Source organism: Mirounga leonina, unplaced genomic scaffold (assembly GCF_011800145.1).
Source record: "Mirounga leonina isolate KUSES-001 unplaced genomic scaffold, KU_Mleo_1.0 Mir_82, whole genome shotgun sequence".
Lineage (NCBI taxonomy): Eukaryota > Metazoa > Chordata > Mammalia > Carnivora > Phocidae > Mirounga > Mirounga leonina.
The window spans coordinates 25875727-25892232 of record NW_023270825.1 but is presented as its reverse complement, the minus strand read 5'-3'; the positions used below and the strand labels follow the sequence as shown (position 1 = coordinate 25892232).

The window sequence follows — 16506 nt, the reverse complement described above, 5'->3', positions numbered from 1 at the left end:
TCTGCGCTGTTTTCTGTCTCTGCTTTCTCAAGAATCTGTTTCTTCCTTAGGAAGAAAACAAGAAAGGGTCCTGACTGTTCAGTTGTGAACTCAGAATCTTGAAGGTGGGGAAGGCGAGACAGACTGGACTTCAGGAGAAATGAACAAGTAGTCAGAGGGGCTGGAGGCAGCTAGGTGTGCCTGGGGTCCTTGAGCTATTCTACTCATTACGGTGTATTTGATCAGCAAAAAGCTGTGATTCTCCTATGCAATGGCTCGGAGGGGGCAGGAGTGCTCTTGGCTTAGGGGAGGTCAAAGTACAAGGACTGATCCAAGCAGAGGGTTTTTCTATTTATTACAAAATTCGTTACACAAATACAGCTGACCAGAAGGTCTAAAAACAGCCCAGACTCTTCCAACCCTGATCCACTTGTAGACACAAGTATATGAGCCATGCTTACTCACAGGGGAGCCCTTCTTAGAAGGACTGCCTGTTCATCGGATGGTTCAGAGTCTTGGGTCCAGCAGCAGAGAGGAGCCCAACCTGGGAGGGCAGCCTCCTGAAGCAGCCCTTGGGGGCAGCTGCTCTGGGTGACACAGCAGCTGTAAGTTTCATAGTTCACGTGTTCCCACCACACAAGTCAGGGGAAGGGATAAAAAATAAAAGGGAAAAAGCAGAAGGCTGGAAAAGGGATCCTGGAAGAGGCTGTAGGTGGGGGAAGGGCACACAATGGGTTTCTGAGGTGCTGGAAATTTCTTGATCTGGGTGAAGGTACAGAATATTCAGTCATTTAAAATGATTCTTTCAATTGTACGTACACATTTTATATACTTTTCTGTATGAAGGTTATATCTTAAAAATTTTTAAATGTAAGAAAAACCCCAAACCTAAAAGGCTAGCAGTGGTAAGGGGGCTCAGGATGGTACAGAAAAGAAGAAATAAAAGAGGAGGGAGGATGAAGGAAGGGGACGGCAAAGGTGGAAGACGAAGCCTCGGAGGTGGTAATGCCAGCTTCAGTTTCTCTTCTTCTGTCTGGATACTGGTTCTGCTTCTAGGTACCGGAGCCCAGCTAGCATACCCAGGATTGAGAAACCTTAAATAAGAGAAAAGAGAGGTGGCTGACATGGGCACAGCACTTTCTGACTCTCGTATGTCTGCTCTCCTGCCCCCAGCCCTAGGGTGCAGTTCCCATGGGAGCCTGGGGCGGGGTCAGATGCTTACTTGCCACCATCAGGGGAGCCAGGACGCCAATCGTGGGAGCTGCGGTCCCAAAGACAAACAACTCGGAAAGGAAGTGCCCCAGGGCGAGGAGGAAGGTCCAGAGTGTGATGTGGTACAGCCTACAAGGGAGCAGACAGAAGTGGGAACTGGAGGCCTGCCCGTTCAGTGCAGGGGACAAGCAGCAGTGAGATTCTACACACACACACACACACACACACACACACACACACACACGAATCCAAACCCAGTAAATGACTACGGCTAAAGGAAGAGAGACTTGGGCCCGAGAAAGACCTGTCTGCTTGATGACACCAATTTACCCTCTACTAGGGCAAAACCAAAGGTTTCAACTGCTAGACTGAGGGGAGAATGGTCTCAGCATCCATGGTGGGTCTCCAAGTCGTAGCAAGGTGGTGAAGCCAGCCACAGTGAAGCAGAGTCTGGTTTATGGCACACCTAGCAGTATAGACAGTTGGGGATCAATGGTGCTTACAGATTCTACGTAATCAAATCGGCTTGGCTCTGTAGTCCAAGCCCACCTGACAGGTGTTGGGCCAGGGGCTGGTCAACGCTCATAGGATGGATGCCACAAAATGAAGGGCCTGAACGCAGCGTGAGCAGCGAGGACCTCTCTGGGGCTTTTAGATGCTCTTGCCACATGGGCTGTTATTTTGTGTCTTAGCCTAGGAACATGATCAGGTGGAGGACACAGTGATAACCTCATGGGAAGAGAACGTGTTCCTCAGTTTTGATGAAGAGGTGGAGAGGAGATAGGTTATAGGATGACTGACCACTTGGATTGGAGATTTATTTTTTTTAACTATGAAATTTTTTTTTTAATAGAATTTTTTTTTTAAATTTATTTATTTGAGACAGAGAGATACAGAAAGAGAGAGAGAGTAGGAGCAGTGGGGAGAGGCAGAGGGAGAGGGAGAAGCAGACTCCCCACTGAGCAGGAAGCCTGATGCGGGGCTCGATCCCAGGACCTGGAGATCATGACCTGAGCCGAAGGCAGACGCTTAACGACTGAGCCACCCAGGCGCCCCTTAACTATGAAATTTTAAAAATTCTGAAATATTTCAAACGTACAAAAAATTGTTGATGATAGAATACTATAATTAAGCTGTATGCAGCCAATGCCCTGCTCCATCCAATCTGGATGTTTTGACATTTTTGCTTCAGATACTTTTTTTTTTTTAACTAACTAATTAATTATTTTTAATAATTTTTTTTTTAAATTTACTTGACAAAGAGAGAGACAGTGAGAGAGGGAACACAAGCGGGGGGAGTGGGAAAGGGAGAAGCAGGCTTCCTGCTGAGCAGGGAGCCCGATGTGGGGCTTGATCCCAGCACCCTGGGATCATAACCTGAGCCAAAGGTAGACGCTTAACAACTGAGCCATACAGTCGCCCCCAGATACTTTTTTTCTAAGAAATAAGATATTACAGATATCAGTTAAAGCATTCTATGTAGCCTTATCCCACCCAGATCCCATTCCCCTGCTCCCTGCTCCCCAGAAGGAACTGATATGTTAAATTTGATTTTTATCATTCCTGTGCATGTTTTTATACATTTAGTAAATATGTATGTATGGGTGTTGACTTTGAATTTCTGGTTAGAAAGGAAATAGAATCAGAGTGTATATCAGAAGAGCACTGACCAAAGTCCCAGGTTAAAAAAGGCTAGAAACAGAAGTCCACATTTGTGGCTTCCTGTGTTGGGAGAAGGGGAAATGAATGGGTGATAATGAGATAAGTCTCATTCCAAAAGCACAGCAAATGAAAGCTATATCTCTTATACCTATCAGCAATTTGTCATGGTAATGGTCTTTAAAAGGATTATTTAATTCTTACTCCCTCCCAGTCAGCCATACTAGTCTCATTTTATACCTAAAGAGACCAAGAGGCAGAGAAGGTAAACAGCTGATCCTTGAACAACATGGGTTTAAACAGCATGGGTCCACTTATATGTGGATTTTTAAAGATAAATTGCAGTACACTACTGTAAATGCATTTCTCTTCCTTATGATTTTCTTAATAACATTTTCTTTTCTCTAGCTTACTTTATTGTAAGAATACAGTACCTAACACATACAATGTACAAAATATGTCTTAATTGACTTTCTTATCAGTAAGCCTTCTGGGCAGTAGTAGGTCATTAGTAGCTAAATTTTGGGGGAGTCAAAAGTTATACACAGATTTTCAACTGTGGGGAGCCGGCGCCCCCAACCCCCATGTTGTTCAAGGGTCAACCGTATAATGAACTTGCAGCTACAAAAATAGTTCCTAATAGAACTGAAACAAGAAACCATTTTCTTGTTTTCATTCTTGGGCCCCAGGCTGTTTCCACTAAACCATACTGCTTCCCAAAATACGTGTCAATGTAGAACGAGTCAAACCATAGTTTCAAGTTCAAAAAAAATTTAAAAAGTTGGAGAGATCACAGGGTTAATAGCCCTGCTTCAAATCCCACTTGAGTCAGTCTTCCTTAGTTCAAATTAATTGGGTCTCAAACATGTAGATCTGCAAACTCGGGAATGAAAGTCATTACCTTCCAGGGCTGCTAGGATTAATCAAGGTCATGCAGGTGAAAGCTCCTGGCATAATCAGAGGTGCTCAGTAAATATCATTACCTCCTCTTTTCCCAAATGCTAAGAACTTCGATACAACAAAAAAATATTTAAGTGTGAAGTTGACATTTTGGTGGCCTTAGCCAGTGACCTGAGCAAACGTTGCCCTCTGACTGTGGTGAGGATGGCTGGAAAGAAAGTTCGAGCCCCCTCCAGTGGTCAGCACCGGTTACAGCATGATCTGGACAAGAGGCTATGGTTGTCTGCCAATGTTCCACCCTAGTCTGAGTACCCTAGAGAGGCAGAATATAGGAATCCTAGGTTCTCTTTCACTCTCACCTACTGACTCTGCATAAGCATGCAGCAGTTTACCTGTGGGTTCCTTTTTTCATGGATTGTGATTTCTGTTCATTCCTACTTCTTAAGGAGGAATGTGAGAATAAGGTACATGTGGGTGGCTGCTCTAAAAAGAGCACACTCCTCTACTTCTTTAGTAGCAGAAAGGCTGATTCTTTAGTAAAGAAGTAGAGGGTATGATGCAGGCTCCTAGATCATGACACTACCAGCTGCTGTTCCTTCCAAAGAATTTTCAAACTGTAAAGACCTGTGAGGCCTATTACGTTTTTTTTTAGGCCTGGAAAGAACAGAACCTTTTATTATCCACCTTCTAGGCTAATGTATGAAAATTAACAGGTCTCCAAGGGGAGGACCACGCTGGCTATGCCGAGCACCTGATTTCCAACGAAAGGACGCTAAAGCTCTTCCTTCCCTTACATACGTCTTGTTGTGGATGTCGATGGCACAGAGGCAGCGAATCACTGACGACAGCAGCGTCCAGATCCCAAAAGTCCGAGCTTGGAGGCCATTCACTGTAGAGCAGAAAAAAGCAAGAGTGTCGAGAGGGGAGACTTAGGGTTCCTTCCAAACTCTTACATCACTGGTGGTTCACGGGAGGTAGGCTGCTGAGCCTGAACTCCCTTTGGCTGGGCAGAAGGGAGGCTTTGCAGCTGCATATGGCAACTAGTAGGAATGGGAGGAATTCCACAGTGAGAACTGCCCAGCTCCTCTTCAAATGTTTACAGTTGGGCGGGGGCATTTCAAGAGTAGAAACCCAACAAAGAGCCCACTTAGGCAATCACTCCTCCTGACTGTAGCAGTTTCTACCTCTGTCCTGAAAGCCACTCTGGTGCAGGTGAGGTCCAGCATGTCTGGATCAGGACAGGTCTGGGGGAATGTTGCAGACAGTGGGGTGTCAATATGAGATGCCTAGGAGGTCAGTAAACTTTCAAGGCTGATGCAGGAGAGAACTCAGAAATCCTGGAACATAGCTAGATGCTCAATCTGGTCTTGAAGAAACTTAAGTCCTCTCCTGAATCCAGATCTATATTATTCGAACAAAGCCCATTCTGGGCAGGTTTCCTGTGCACTTGGTACTGGAACAAAACACTGCTTCCTTGGTGTTTGCTGAGGCCACCTCACTCTTGGTGAGCTTTGTTCTGGTATTGCTGTATTAAATATCTTGTCCTGAAAGTATTGATCACAATCTACCGTAGCAGTGGTTCTTGACCCTGGGCGTTCATTAGAGTCAACTAAAGAAGTTTTATGAAATTACCAAGACCTGGGTACCAGACCAATTAAATCATACTCTTTGGAGGTAGGCCCTGGGAGTAAGTATTTTCTAAAAATACTTTCTTCCTCGGTGATTGTAATGTACAGTCATTTATCTAACACATCCTGTGGCAAGGGATGCCGAAACAGTGAAAGCAAAGCTACTTCCTTTGCTGGTCTATTGAGCAAGAGAAATTTCAAGGGACAAGACTGATAACTGAAAGGTCTATTTTTTTTTTTTTTTAAGATTTTATTTACTTTTGAAAGAGAGAGAGAGCGCGCACACAAGTTGGGGGGAGGGGCAGAGGGAGAAGCTCTGAGCCTGATGTGGGACTTGATCCCAGGACCCTGGGATCATGACCTGAGCTGAAGGCAGATGCTTAACCAACTAAGCCACCCAGGCGCCCTGAAAGGTCTATTAATGTTTACTTAGCTTTAAAGATTTTCCATCCTTGGGAAACCACACAGTAATACCAATTCCACAACTGAAGACTTTTAGATGGTACTAAGGTGAGAAAAAATTCCACATGCCTACCAAATATCTAGTGGTTGGCCCCAGAAGGCTACATTATAAACCAGTTTGATAGCTCTTCTGATGAAAAGGCTGAGGAAATAGCTCTAGTTAGTGAGATACAAAAGTGGAATATTTCACCAACCCTAGGCAGGTTAGGCATCAGGTGAAATTCTATGGGATGCTCCAGAACACTGCTATCATCAGCAGAGTACCATGAGAGCCTCCAGATTATGAGGGGGGAGGCAGTCTCTATATTTCTGGGCTGGAGAAGACAACCCCCCCACCTCCCAACACAGTTCTTTGGCTCAGCTCTATGCCCTTGAGTGAACCGCATAACCCCTGGGCTTCTCTGTCAACTTTAAACTTAAAAGACTAGACCAGATAATCTCTAAAATCCTGTGAATCTACACAGGATTCCTGGACATCAGAGGGCAGCATTTGAGGAGGAAAAAGTAGAACTGTCCTACCCACTTTTCCAGGTACTTTACTCCTATTGAGCTTTGTTCAAAGTGCGCCTTAGCCTACTTAGATTCGTTTTGTATGGAGATGTTGCAGAAAAATGAGCTAGGTCAGAGCCCGAATCTGGGTTAGCTATAAATGCGACACAGAATTGTCAGCTGTGTGAAATGGTGCTGCAGCTCAAACACCATTATCCCACACATCAGTGCAAGGAAGCTCAAGCTGAAATGTGAAAATATTCTCAGCAAGGGGGCTCAAGAAACTGGGAAAGGCCACCAGAGGAGGCCTTTGGGAGGGAGGGCCAGCTCGGAGGAATTCTGGGTATCTTCCCAGGGGCTCTTCATGGTTTGGGAAGACCTTAGGTCAGTAACTCCCCATCTGCCACACAGAATAAACCATATGTGGCACAACCTAGCTTCTGAAGAGGGCTGAAATCACATGAAAAGCTTTTTTGTAGCTTTCCAGTGGGGCACTCCAGAGTCACCAAATAAGTCTCTCTTCTCCCTTGCCCTTGTAATACTTTTTGTATTGCCTGTAATATGCAAAGGACAGTATAAAATGGATGGAAAGGTATTCAGACAAGCTTAGGAGGAAAAAGGGCCAAGTGCTATCCACAAAGTCTGTTATTCCAGTGGCTACCAAAGGGCAGCTTAGCCAGCATCAGAATCTCCTGGGATGTTATGAAAAAACAGACTTGGGCCCCACTGAGGGGTGGAAGTTTCAGGAAATAAGTCTGGAGAAGAAAATGGGCCCCTGTGCTGTGTGTTTGTTTTTTTTTTTAAGATTTATTTATTTATTTATTTATTTATTTATTTATTTGCGAGAGAGAGAGAGAGAGAGAGAGAGAGAGAGAACACGAGATGGGGGAGGATCAGAGGGAGAAGCAGACTCCCCGCTGAGCAGGGAGCCCGATGCGGGACTCGATCCCGAGACTCCAGGATCATGACCTGAGCCGAAGGCAGTTGCTTAACCGACTGAGCCACCCAGGCGCCCCCAGAGTTAGCCTTTTAAGAAAAAATTTCTTCTAGCATTTATCATTGTAGTTACTAGTTGGATTTTACAGCTATGTTTACTGAGTTGGCAATTTTGGCATTATTTCTTGACTTTGTGTTATGGACAATGAAGAATTAGTTCCAGTTATACAACCCATCCCAACCACACACACACATTTCCCATCTTTCCATTGTCTGAATATGGTTGCATCACAATTTTTGGTTAAATCTCTTTGCTGACTGCTAATTCCTTCTCCATTTGTCCTTGACTCTTTTTTTAAAGATTTTATTTATTTATTTGAGACAGAGAGAATGAGAGAGAGAGAGAGCATGAGAGGGGGGAGGGTCAGAGGGAGAAGCAGACTCCCCGCCGAGCAGGGAGCCCGATGCGGGGCTCGATCCAGGGACTCCAGGATCATGACCCGAGCCGAAGGCAGTCGCCCAACCGACTGAGCCACCCAGGCGCCCTGCTTTTTGTTTTTATTTTTTTATTTAATTTAATTTATTTATTTATTTTTAAAGATTTATTTATTTATTTGAGAGAGCGAGAATGAGAGAGAGAGTACATGAGAGGGAGGAGGGTCAGAGGGAGAAGCAGACTCCCTGCCGAGCAGGGAGCCCGATGCGGGACTCGATCCCGGGACTCCAGGATCACGACCTGAGCCGAAGGCAGTCGCCCAACCGACTGAGCCACGCAGGCGCCCTGTGTGTTTGTTTTCGAACTTCCCGCCTTGTTCTCAGGGACGGCCTGGTCTGGGAACCGCGATTTGGAGCCACTCCCAGGAAGGATACAGTTCTCTGATTTCTTACCGAGATCCGGCTTGCCTGTGTAGAGCTTCTCATAGAGAAAGGTGTGGTCTCGGAAGCTCTGCAGTGTGTTCCCTATGGCGATGATGGACACCATAACCAGCCAGCTTCGTAACACGTTCAGGAAACGGCTCATGACTTCCCTCCAACCTGAGACGGTTTTTGCCTTGGGAACAAAGGCCAAAAACAGGAGACAGCAGTTAGCTTACTTCAACCGTAAGCTCTCTGACTTGGGTGGTTAACTTGTGTCCCACTCCCGAGGGCTATACTAAGCTTATCTGGGCAATCCCTTCATGAATTCCTTTCCAAGTCCCTGAAGTTGGCCCACCTTCAGTTATCTTAACGTACTATTCTTTCTTCACAGGGTTAGCACACTGCCTGGATATTTGCCCTAAACCAAAGGGTGCTAACATTTACCTAGAGTGAAAAAGGCTAAAGAATGCAGTGGCTAGAAAAGGAAAAGCCAGCCAAAAATAATGGAGAAAAAAAGGGAACAAAGAGAAGGTGTATGAATATTACAATCAGGTAATAAAATGGACTTCTGTGTAAGACTTAGAGAAATTGGTCTTCATATTTAGTCACACTAGTAGTGGTGAATCAACAGTAGACTTTGGCACAGTACTTATTTTTCTCTAAGCAACTTGTCCACAATGGTAGCCTAAATCAGAACCCTTTTCTCTTGGCTGGAATCAGTACTTTAATATCTTTACTTCCAGCCTAGTTTTTTTTTATGTCATTCCCTTGTGATCCAAGTGGCTCAAGGTGACTGTAAATCTACTAACAGATACTTGCCTGGCTACTGATGACACTTTCAAGCCTTATACATTTGAGTGGAATCTATGGAGTGAGAGCAATATTTATACTCTCAGGTATTCTCTACTCTGGTTCTCAAGAAATTCACGCTCCATAAACTAGAACAATATAAAAGTTAAAAGTAAATAAACTGCTGTGACTTGAGAAGTAGCATGAAAATTATGTGGAGAAGGAGCCAACAATGTTGGCGTTGGGTTGCAAAAGAAATTACGATAGCTAACAGGTATCGGGCACTCGTACATGTCATGCACTGTGCCAAGCACCTCACATAAATTATCTCATTTAATCCTTTAAACAAGGTGGATAGGCAATATTACTATTTCCACTTGACAGATGAGGGTTGGCACAGAGAAATTAAGTGATTTGCTTGAGGTTACACAGCTAACACATGGAGCTGAGATACAAACGATGTTCTGCAATACTGTCCCACTGTCTGAGAATATTTTGATGAAGTTTCTATTTTTAAGGAAGACAAGCACACTATATCCACTTCTGTCTTGAAGTTGTATACAAAATACAATTACATTATGTACTTTTTGTTTTTAAAAAAGCTTAGGTGAACCCTTGAAGGGCAATGATTTCAATCAACTTGATTTTCTTAAAGATTTTACTTATTTATTTGAGGGAGAAAGAAAGAGAGAGAGAGAGAGGGTGGGAGAGGGAGAAGCAGACTCCCCACTGAGCACAGCCAGATGCGGGGCTTGATCCCAGGACCCTGAGATCATGACCTGAGCTTAAGGCAGACACTTAACCAACTGAGCCACCCAGGGGCCCCTCAATCAATTTGATTTAAATAAAACTTATGTAGATAAAGGATTTAATAATAGAACTACTTCTTATCATCTTCACGTAGTGTTGTAGTTTGTTTTTTGGGTTTTTGTTTTTGGTTGTCTTTTGTTTTCCCCCACAGTATCTGTTGTCGGGTTGACTTCTTGGGCCTGAAGTGGTGATAAACCATCAGGCTTCCTTTGTCACTCCGACAGAAGTTTCAGTTTGGTCTTATGCTAACCAGCTGAAATAAATATTAAAGTTAGCCATGGCCTAAGACAGTGTGAAGCACTAAAAAGAAAACAAAACAAAACAACCAAAAAAGAGCTCTACAGGAGGAAGCGGAATCCCTCGGGGAATGGTAGGTCACAACAATGGACTTCACTGAAGTCCAGAGAGAATAAGGCTTTACTGGAGATCAGAAGTGGTCAGGGCATGGGCCAAGACCCCCCCCCGCCCCCATCCTCCTTATTTTTCCCATTTCTCAATAAGTGACTCAGGCTTTCTCCTCCCAGAGTCAGAAAAGCCATATGGATGGCTCCCCTCTTTGAGAGAACTTATGCCCATTTCATGGAAGCTCTTAGAAATCCAACAGATAGCTGATGAGGGCAGAGCTTGAGCACTCTTCCTAACTGCTCTACCAAATCCCTCAACCCCATTTCCCTAAAGCTTTAGGGCCTCCTGAAGTATATAACATCTATTCTCAAATTTTGTCCTGGCCTGGCCCTGCAAAGGTGTTAAAACTAGTCAGGAGGGATGTTCCTATCCTTCCACAATCATTTTGTAGCTGTACGACCCTGGGTGAGAAATCTGCAAAATGGAGCTTTAAAAATACCTCTCTCAAGGGATACTGTGAGAATTACATGAGAAAGTGAAAAGGTTCCTTGCCCTGTGCTAGGCTCCTAGTGGCTGGTCGTTCGTTCATTCATTCATTGGTTCCCCGAACCTACCAAGCCTTCTTCATTTTCATAGTCCCAGCTCCCCGTTCTCAAGGTCTCTCAAGCCCCCTGTTCCCCCAAAAGGTTGCTTCCAGGGATCTTCCTTACCTCTCACCTCCATTTTTCCAGACTGTCCCTATCCTCTCAGATGCGACAAAAACGCCTCCCTCCCTCTTCTGCCCCACACTCTCCGTACCTGGCGACCGGACCCCCAGCACAGCGGCAGCGGCAGCAGCAAAGCCCCAAAGCAGATGCAGCGAGTAGTCCACCTGAGCCATTTGTCCTCGCCCCCGCCCACAGCCCGGCTCCAGGATTGGGTCTTCTCCGTCAGTCCTCGCTCGGATTGGCTGCTCCGGTTTTGCTCGAGCAGGAGATGGGGCGTGAACCCATTTACTGCCAATCAGTGGTTGCCGCTGCCCAAGCTTCACCCCGGGTGCCGCTGCCCAAGCTTCACCCCGGGTACCGCCGCACACGCAGTGAACCCTCTTGTTGAGCGTGTCGGAAGAACTCCGGGGCTGGAGTCAACCCTTTAGGAGTGGAGGGAAAAAGAGCGGAAAAAAGAAGTCTAGACTTCTGCTGAGAGCAAAGCTCTGCGCCCGCGCTGCGCGGCGGTGACGACATTCTTCCGCGCCCGAAGCCGAGCGTTGTCAGCGCGGGGTGGCGGGCGCCTGCGCAGTGGCTCCGAGCGGGCGGTTGCTTGTTGGTTGTTGTAGTAACGGGGGAAGCAGCCGTCGGCGGCGGCGGTGAGCCCGGCTGGGGAAGGAGGAGGGAGGTAGGCGCAGAGCGCGGTCCCCGCCGGCCCGCCCGAAGCCATGGGAAGATGAGACAGGTAAACGCCTGCGCCGGCGCGCTCCCCTACGCGAGGGAGGGTGAGCTCCTGTGTCTGGGCGGGCGCCGGCCGCTACACTTCCCTCTCGGAGTCCGGGAGTAGCTGTTGGCTTCCGGGCGCGCTGGGCTGAATCGCTGCTGCGGAGTGGTCCCTGTCCTTTACTTGGGGAGCATCTGAGGACCTACCTGGGATTGGGGTGAGCCGGGGGTGGGGCCTAGGGGCTGATCCCTTTAGGGCGAGGACGCTTCTTGGGCGAGTGTCCTTAATCTTCTTCCGATCTCCGTGTCTAGCAGCCTGGGACAGGTTTGGCATCTCTTCCTCGCTTGGAGGTTTTGCTTGTTTTGTTTTAATTTAAAGGACTTCCCAACATTTTGGGACAGATCGAGAAATCCCGTTGGGAATCCTCGGAAGAACGCCTTTGAAGTTATTAGATATTGCCCATTCCTTTGAAGCTCTGTAGGGATCATTATCGGGATCGGCGGTTTTTTGTCCTGTGTACGATCTTACATATTTTGAATGCACAGCAAAATAAGATTTGCAAAGATAGACATCAGATGGTTATCTCTGAGTAATAGGATTATTGTCATGTAAACATGTTCGTTTTCTTTATCGGTAATTTCGATTTCATCCTTAAACACACAACAGACTTGTACTTTTTACATATGCAAAAATATTTTAAGTTAGAAATATCCCAATTTTAATGCCTATTTGAGATTCAAATCATAATTTGTGATTTTTAGTAAGGGAGAATAATTTCTGAGAGTGGAAGGACAGTGTTTTTCTTTCTTTTTTTTTTCCAGCTATTTATCACCTTGATTCAGGAGAATATAGTAATCTTTTAGCTTAGTGGTTGAATTTGTTTTAGTGAAATATGAAGGCATTTCAGCTGTGTGCTTGTCCTAGTGCCTAAAGAAATATTTTCAGGAGTCGTAAATCTTGAGTTTTTATTTTTAACCCAGGTCAAGCCTTTATAGCGAGGAGTCTATGTTTTAGTCAATCAGCCACCTACCTCAGACTTCCCAGAAGCTAATTCTTGTTAGGTTTAGTGTATAAAAGAAAAATGAGAAGCTCAAACTTAATAACAGCTCTGTAAGTACATGGAGGACAGACAGTATGTTTGAAAAAAACCTTGATTTTTGTGGTGTGAGGCACTGTGATAGAAGGTAAGCTTCTAGACGTTGGACACCATTTAGGTAAACATTCATATTTGTTACTTGGAAAATCAATAGCAATAATCAACAAATAGAAAATGCCATTGTGTTTCAAATCATTTGGCTTTCTTGCAGGAATCAGTGCCACCTAAATTGTTTGATCCAGTGAATCTGCAAGGAAAGGTCTCTGAGGCCACCGTCTGCTGACTGCATGACAAACCCTAAAGGAAATGCCAGTCGTGATGGCCCGGGACCTGGAAGAAACAGCATCATCCTCAGAGAATGAGGAGGTGGTAAGCCAAGAGTAAGTAAGAGCGAGCCTGCTTTTGACTTTTTGCCTTTAGTGTAGAAAATAATTCTCTTTTACTTATACCTTCTTTTACGCACTCCTTCCTTTGGTGCAGTCTGACTCTGGTTTTAGTTTCTATCCATGATCTAATCCAAGATTTTATGAATTGGTCACCTTCAGCTATCTGAAATGAGAGAAGGCTCTGTTTCTGAGCTCATGAGTGAACATTGGCTCTAGATACTGCTTTGTGAACTCTTGATTGGCGCTCCTAACATAGGAGATTTTTAAATTTGTAGATATTAAAGCCAAGGAGATCTCCAAACTCTATGAGATAGGTTATGTTATTTTCTCAAAAGCCTTTACAATGATAGAATGATAGTATATAGAGAGGTCAAGTAACTTACCAGAGTAACTGTGGGACAGTACATTAGAATTCTTTAACCTGTGCTGTGCCATTGAACCACATTGCTTTCCTGGGTTGTTTTAGTAAGAGTCAAGTTTCTTGATTTCTGGATTCTCATAACAATAAAAATGAACAGTGGTAATAAGTACAGCTTATCATTTAGCATAGATGATGGTAAGGGCTTTAACTTGATGTAGCTCATTTAATCTGAAAATGTTATTCTCACTTTAGTAAGCTCAGCCTCACAAAGATCAAAGAACTTTTTTAGAGACTCAGAGATAGTAAGTGATGGATTGAGATTCAGACCTAGTTTTCATGGATTTTGAGGCACTTTACTATTTTGCCTCCTTTAACACTACTACTTGACACAGAGAACAAAGAGAGAGTCTGACTTAAAGTTAAGATTAGTTTTTAAGATTCTCTGTGAGTCCCCTTGGATATGTGTGTGCAATGTAACCTGAAAAGTGGGGATAGTATCTCCCAGGCTGTTCTGTAGGGGCATGGTTAGGATCAAAAGAATGGTAAGTATGAAATTACTTTATAAATGATGAAGTACCATACAAATGTTAAGGCATTATTCTTACTGGCTTTAATATTGAATTTAAAGTGCATTTCTTATTATAAAGTAGAAGATTACATTATTTAATGTAACTAGAAAAAATTACTGAAGCATTCATAAAGCTTTGGGAAGGGCTTCTCATCACTCTTAGGTCATAGAAAATAAAAGATTTGACATTATATTTGGGTCAGTCTTATTCAGGATAATTAAATGGATAATTCCCTCTGGTCACTTTATCTTCTTGTGACTTTTTGCTTTCTGTGTGCTGTGTCTTACCTATTTCACAAAATTTTTAACTTCTGCGAGCATCAGTCTAATTTCAAGATCATTCTTTTACTTCATGACTACGTATTAGTGGGCTTATGAGTTGGGTCTGATGAGTATTAGGTTGAACTCTATGAAATTGCTGTTTTAGTAGGTTAAAAATAGTCAAATATTGACAATTTCAGATTTTCAACCTAATATTGCAGTGGGTACTTGGTAAATACTTGCCAACTGAGTGACCAACTGAATGAATGAATAAATGGAGACTTTATGCTTTAGATCACCTTAGAGCAGGGGTTCTTAACTATTTTTATGCCATATATTCCTTATCAGAATAATATTTTTAGGTGCTTAAAATACGTATCATTGCGAATAGTACCAATTACATTGAAACACAGTTATTAAGATTTAAAAAAACCCACACTTGTGATATAGTAATATGTGCTTTTAATTAGTGTATTAAACCACAAGATTATTCATCTAAAGCATGGGAAAGTTAAATTTTATTTTCTAAAGGCAGCAGCATGAAGAGTGTTTTTGCTGTTTGCATAAACTCATCACCCTGTGGGGTAGTCTTTTTTTTTTGCTTTTAAGATTTATCTATCCATTTTAAAGAAAGGGGGGAGCGGAGGGAGAGGGAGAGAGAGTCTCAAGCAGATGAGACTATGCTGAGTGCGGAGCCTGACTCGGGACTCAATCTTACCACCCTGAGACCACTACTTGAGTCGAAACCAAGAGTTGGACGCTCAACCGACTGTGCCACCCAGGCGCCCCAACCCTGTGGGGGTAGTCTCTGATTAGCACTTATAAGTGTGGAATATTGGGAAGCATCATAGGTGTCTGGACCACCACTTGGCATTCACCATTTGGCTGCTGAATGATTGCTTAGGAGGAGAGCTGCCAAATTGTTGTCCAGCCTCATCACGCCAGATGAAGATTGTGACCACAGATGATCTAGTGGCAAGTTTAATAGCTACCATTAACTTAGAAGTAGTGGTAAATGTAAATGATATTTTGAGATATCTGCAACAACTGTAATATGGTGTAAAAAAATCTGTAGTTTCAGACAGACTCAAAAGCACAGATAATGCGTTGTTGCCTATATTCATAATTGAGAAATGGCTAAATTTCTAGTAGAAGTTACTGAACTTACAGGTGTAATTCCCTACTCCAATCCAAACTCATGGATTTTTTTGCCCTTCCTTTCAGACTCCTGTTGACTTTTGACTGTTAATGTTCCATCGGCTCCTGTCTTGTCTATCAGACACTTAGTATATACATTAGTAATCTTAAGTCTATCTTGTTTACACTTGGAGTAATATGCTTACATTTTTAAAGTTTTGGAAGTTATAAGGCCTTAAATCATCTAAGGATGTTGATGTGATCCAAAGATGTATATCCATGGGCATCTGCTAGATCTGCTCAGATCCCAAGGCCTGTATTCAAGTGTTAATGCCCGGCAATCCTGGACTTCAGGGCTAGAAACTGTCCAGGAAATCCTTGTTTTGCACTGCATTATTTCAAATACTAAATTTAAAAGGGCTCTTTTTCTATATTTTGCTAGTGGATCCCAAATACAAATTTATATATAGATGTGGAAAGATTTGATACAAGGTTTATTCAGGCCCTAAAAAAATAATTTCAATTCCTATCATAAATGTCAGCTTTATAGCAGTTCATGAACATATACATGGGGAAAAAAAGGTAATCAACAAATGATTATACAGTGAGCACTACAGGAGTTCAGAGACGGAAGGCATCATCACTGTGGGCTGGAGGAGCTGGGGGAAGGCTCCATGGGGGTGGTGAGATGTCCTGGGCCTAAGTGTGGGATCAAATGGACGGAAGTGGGGAAAGCATTTCCAGCAGGGGCATTGGTATGAATTAGGCCTCGAAGCTTTGAGTTATGTAGGCTAGGTCCCAGGAGTGAATAATATATATATGCCTCATGAAATTGCTTCTTAAGAACCAAAACGTTGTTAGGCTTTCATTAAAGTGAACCTTAAAACTGTTCTACTTTCGTAATCAAGCATCCAAGTCTTGAGTTCGTTCACGCCTATAAGAGCGTATTTTTAAAAATATATACCAGTTTCTGGTGTGAATGAAAATTTAAAGTCCCAATTTTCAGTTTCCGCACCATTTTGAATCTTTTGCCTTTAGCACCCCCTGGTGGGAGCATGCTTTTAATGACAATGTAGCATCTGCCTTAAGTGTGTTTTAGTTGACCATACTGAATTCATAATGTGTCTACCACCTCTTTTATCTTTTCATAGGTTGTAGGTGGAAGGATTTCTCTGGCAGGGATTTGGCTTTCCACAAATAGCATAGCTAGGGCCTTGGCT

The 16506-nt window shown here is 43.7% G+C and overlaps 2 protein-coding genes across 4 annotated transcripts in view; one reads left to right on the top strand and one right to left on the bottom strand.

The window, feature by feature from the left end:
• Positions 1 to 317: 317 nt before the first annotated feature.
• On the bottom strand, positions 318 to 11088 carry ERG28 (ergosterol biosynthesis 28 homolog). Of its 2 annotated transcripts, none has more exons than XM_034993238.1 (5): positions 10866 to 11088; positions 8154 to 8316; positions 4545 to 4639; positions 1202 to 1320; positions 318 to 1073 (listed from the first exon to the last, which is right to left on the bottom strand). In XM_034993238.1, the coding sequence occupies exons 2-5, from the start codon at positions 8284 to 8286 to the stop codon at positions 827 to 829; spliced, it is 594 nt and encodes a 197-aa protein (XP_034849129.1). In that variant the 5' UTR covers positions 8287 to 8316; positions 10866 to 11088; the 3' UTR covers positions 318 to 826. The 2 variants fall into 2 exon arrangements, with proteins under 2 accessions (XP_034849129.1, XP_034849130.1); XM_034993239.1 differs by having other exon boundaries at positions 4549 to 4639; positions 10866 to 11071.
• A 292-nt stretch (positions 11089 to 11380) lies between these two features.
• The window catches only part of TTLL5 (tubulin tyrosine ligase like 5), a 259783-nt gene continuing 254657 nt past the window's right edge, over positions 11381 to 16506 (top strand). For both annotated transcript variants that reach the window (XM_034993230.1, XM_034993229.1), the window contains exons 1-2: positions 11381 to 11498; positions 12785 to 12953. In XM_034993230.1, coding sequence (XP_034849121.1) covers positions 12880 to 12953 — 74 coding nt within the window. In that variant the 5' untranslated portion in view covers positions 11381 to 11498; positions 12785 to 12879. The remainder of the gene's footprint in view (positions 11499 to 12784; positions 12954 to 16506) is intronic.

Coding starts and splice junctions, on each gene's coding strand:
- ERG28 (XM_034993238.1), bottom strand. CDS start 8,286: ATGAGCCGTTTCCTGAACGTGTTACGAAGCTGGCTGGTTATGGTGTCC. Junction 4,640..8,153: donor CACAGGCAAGCCGGATCTCG/GTAAGAAATCAG, acceptor TCTGCTCTACAG/TGAATGGCCTCCAAGCTCGG. Junction 1,074..1,201: donor GGCTCCCCTGATGGTGGCAA/GTAAGCATCTGA, acceptor CTCTTATTTAAG/GTTTCTCAATCCTGGGTATG.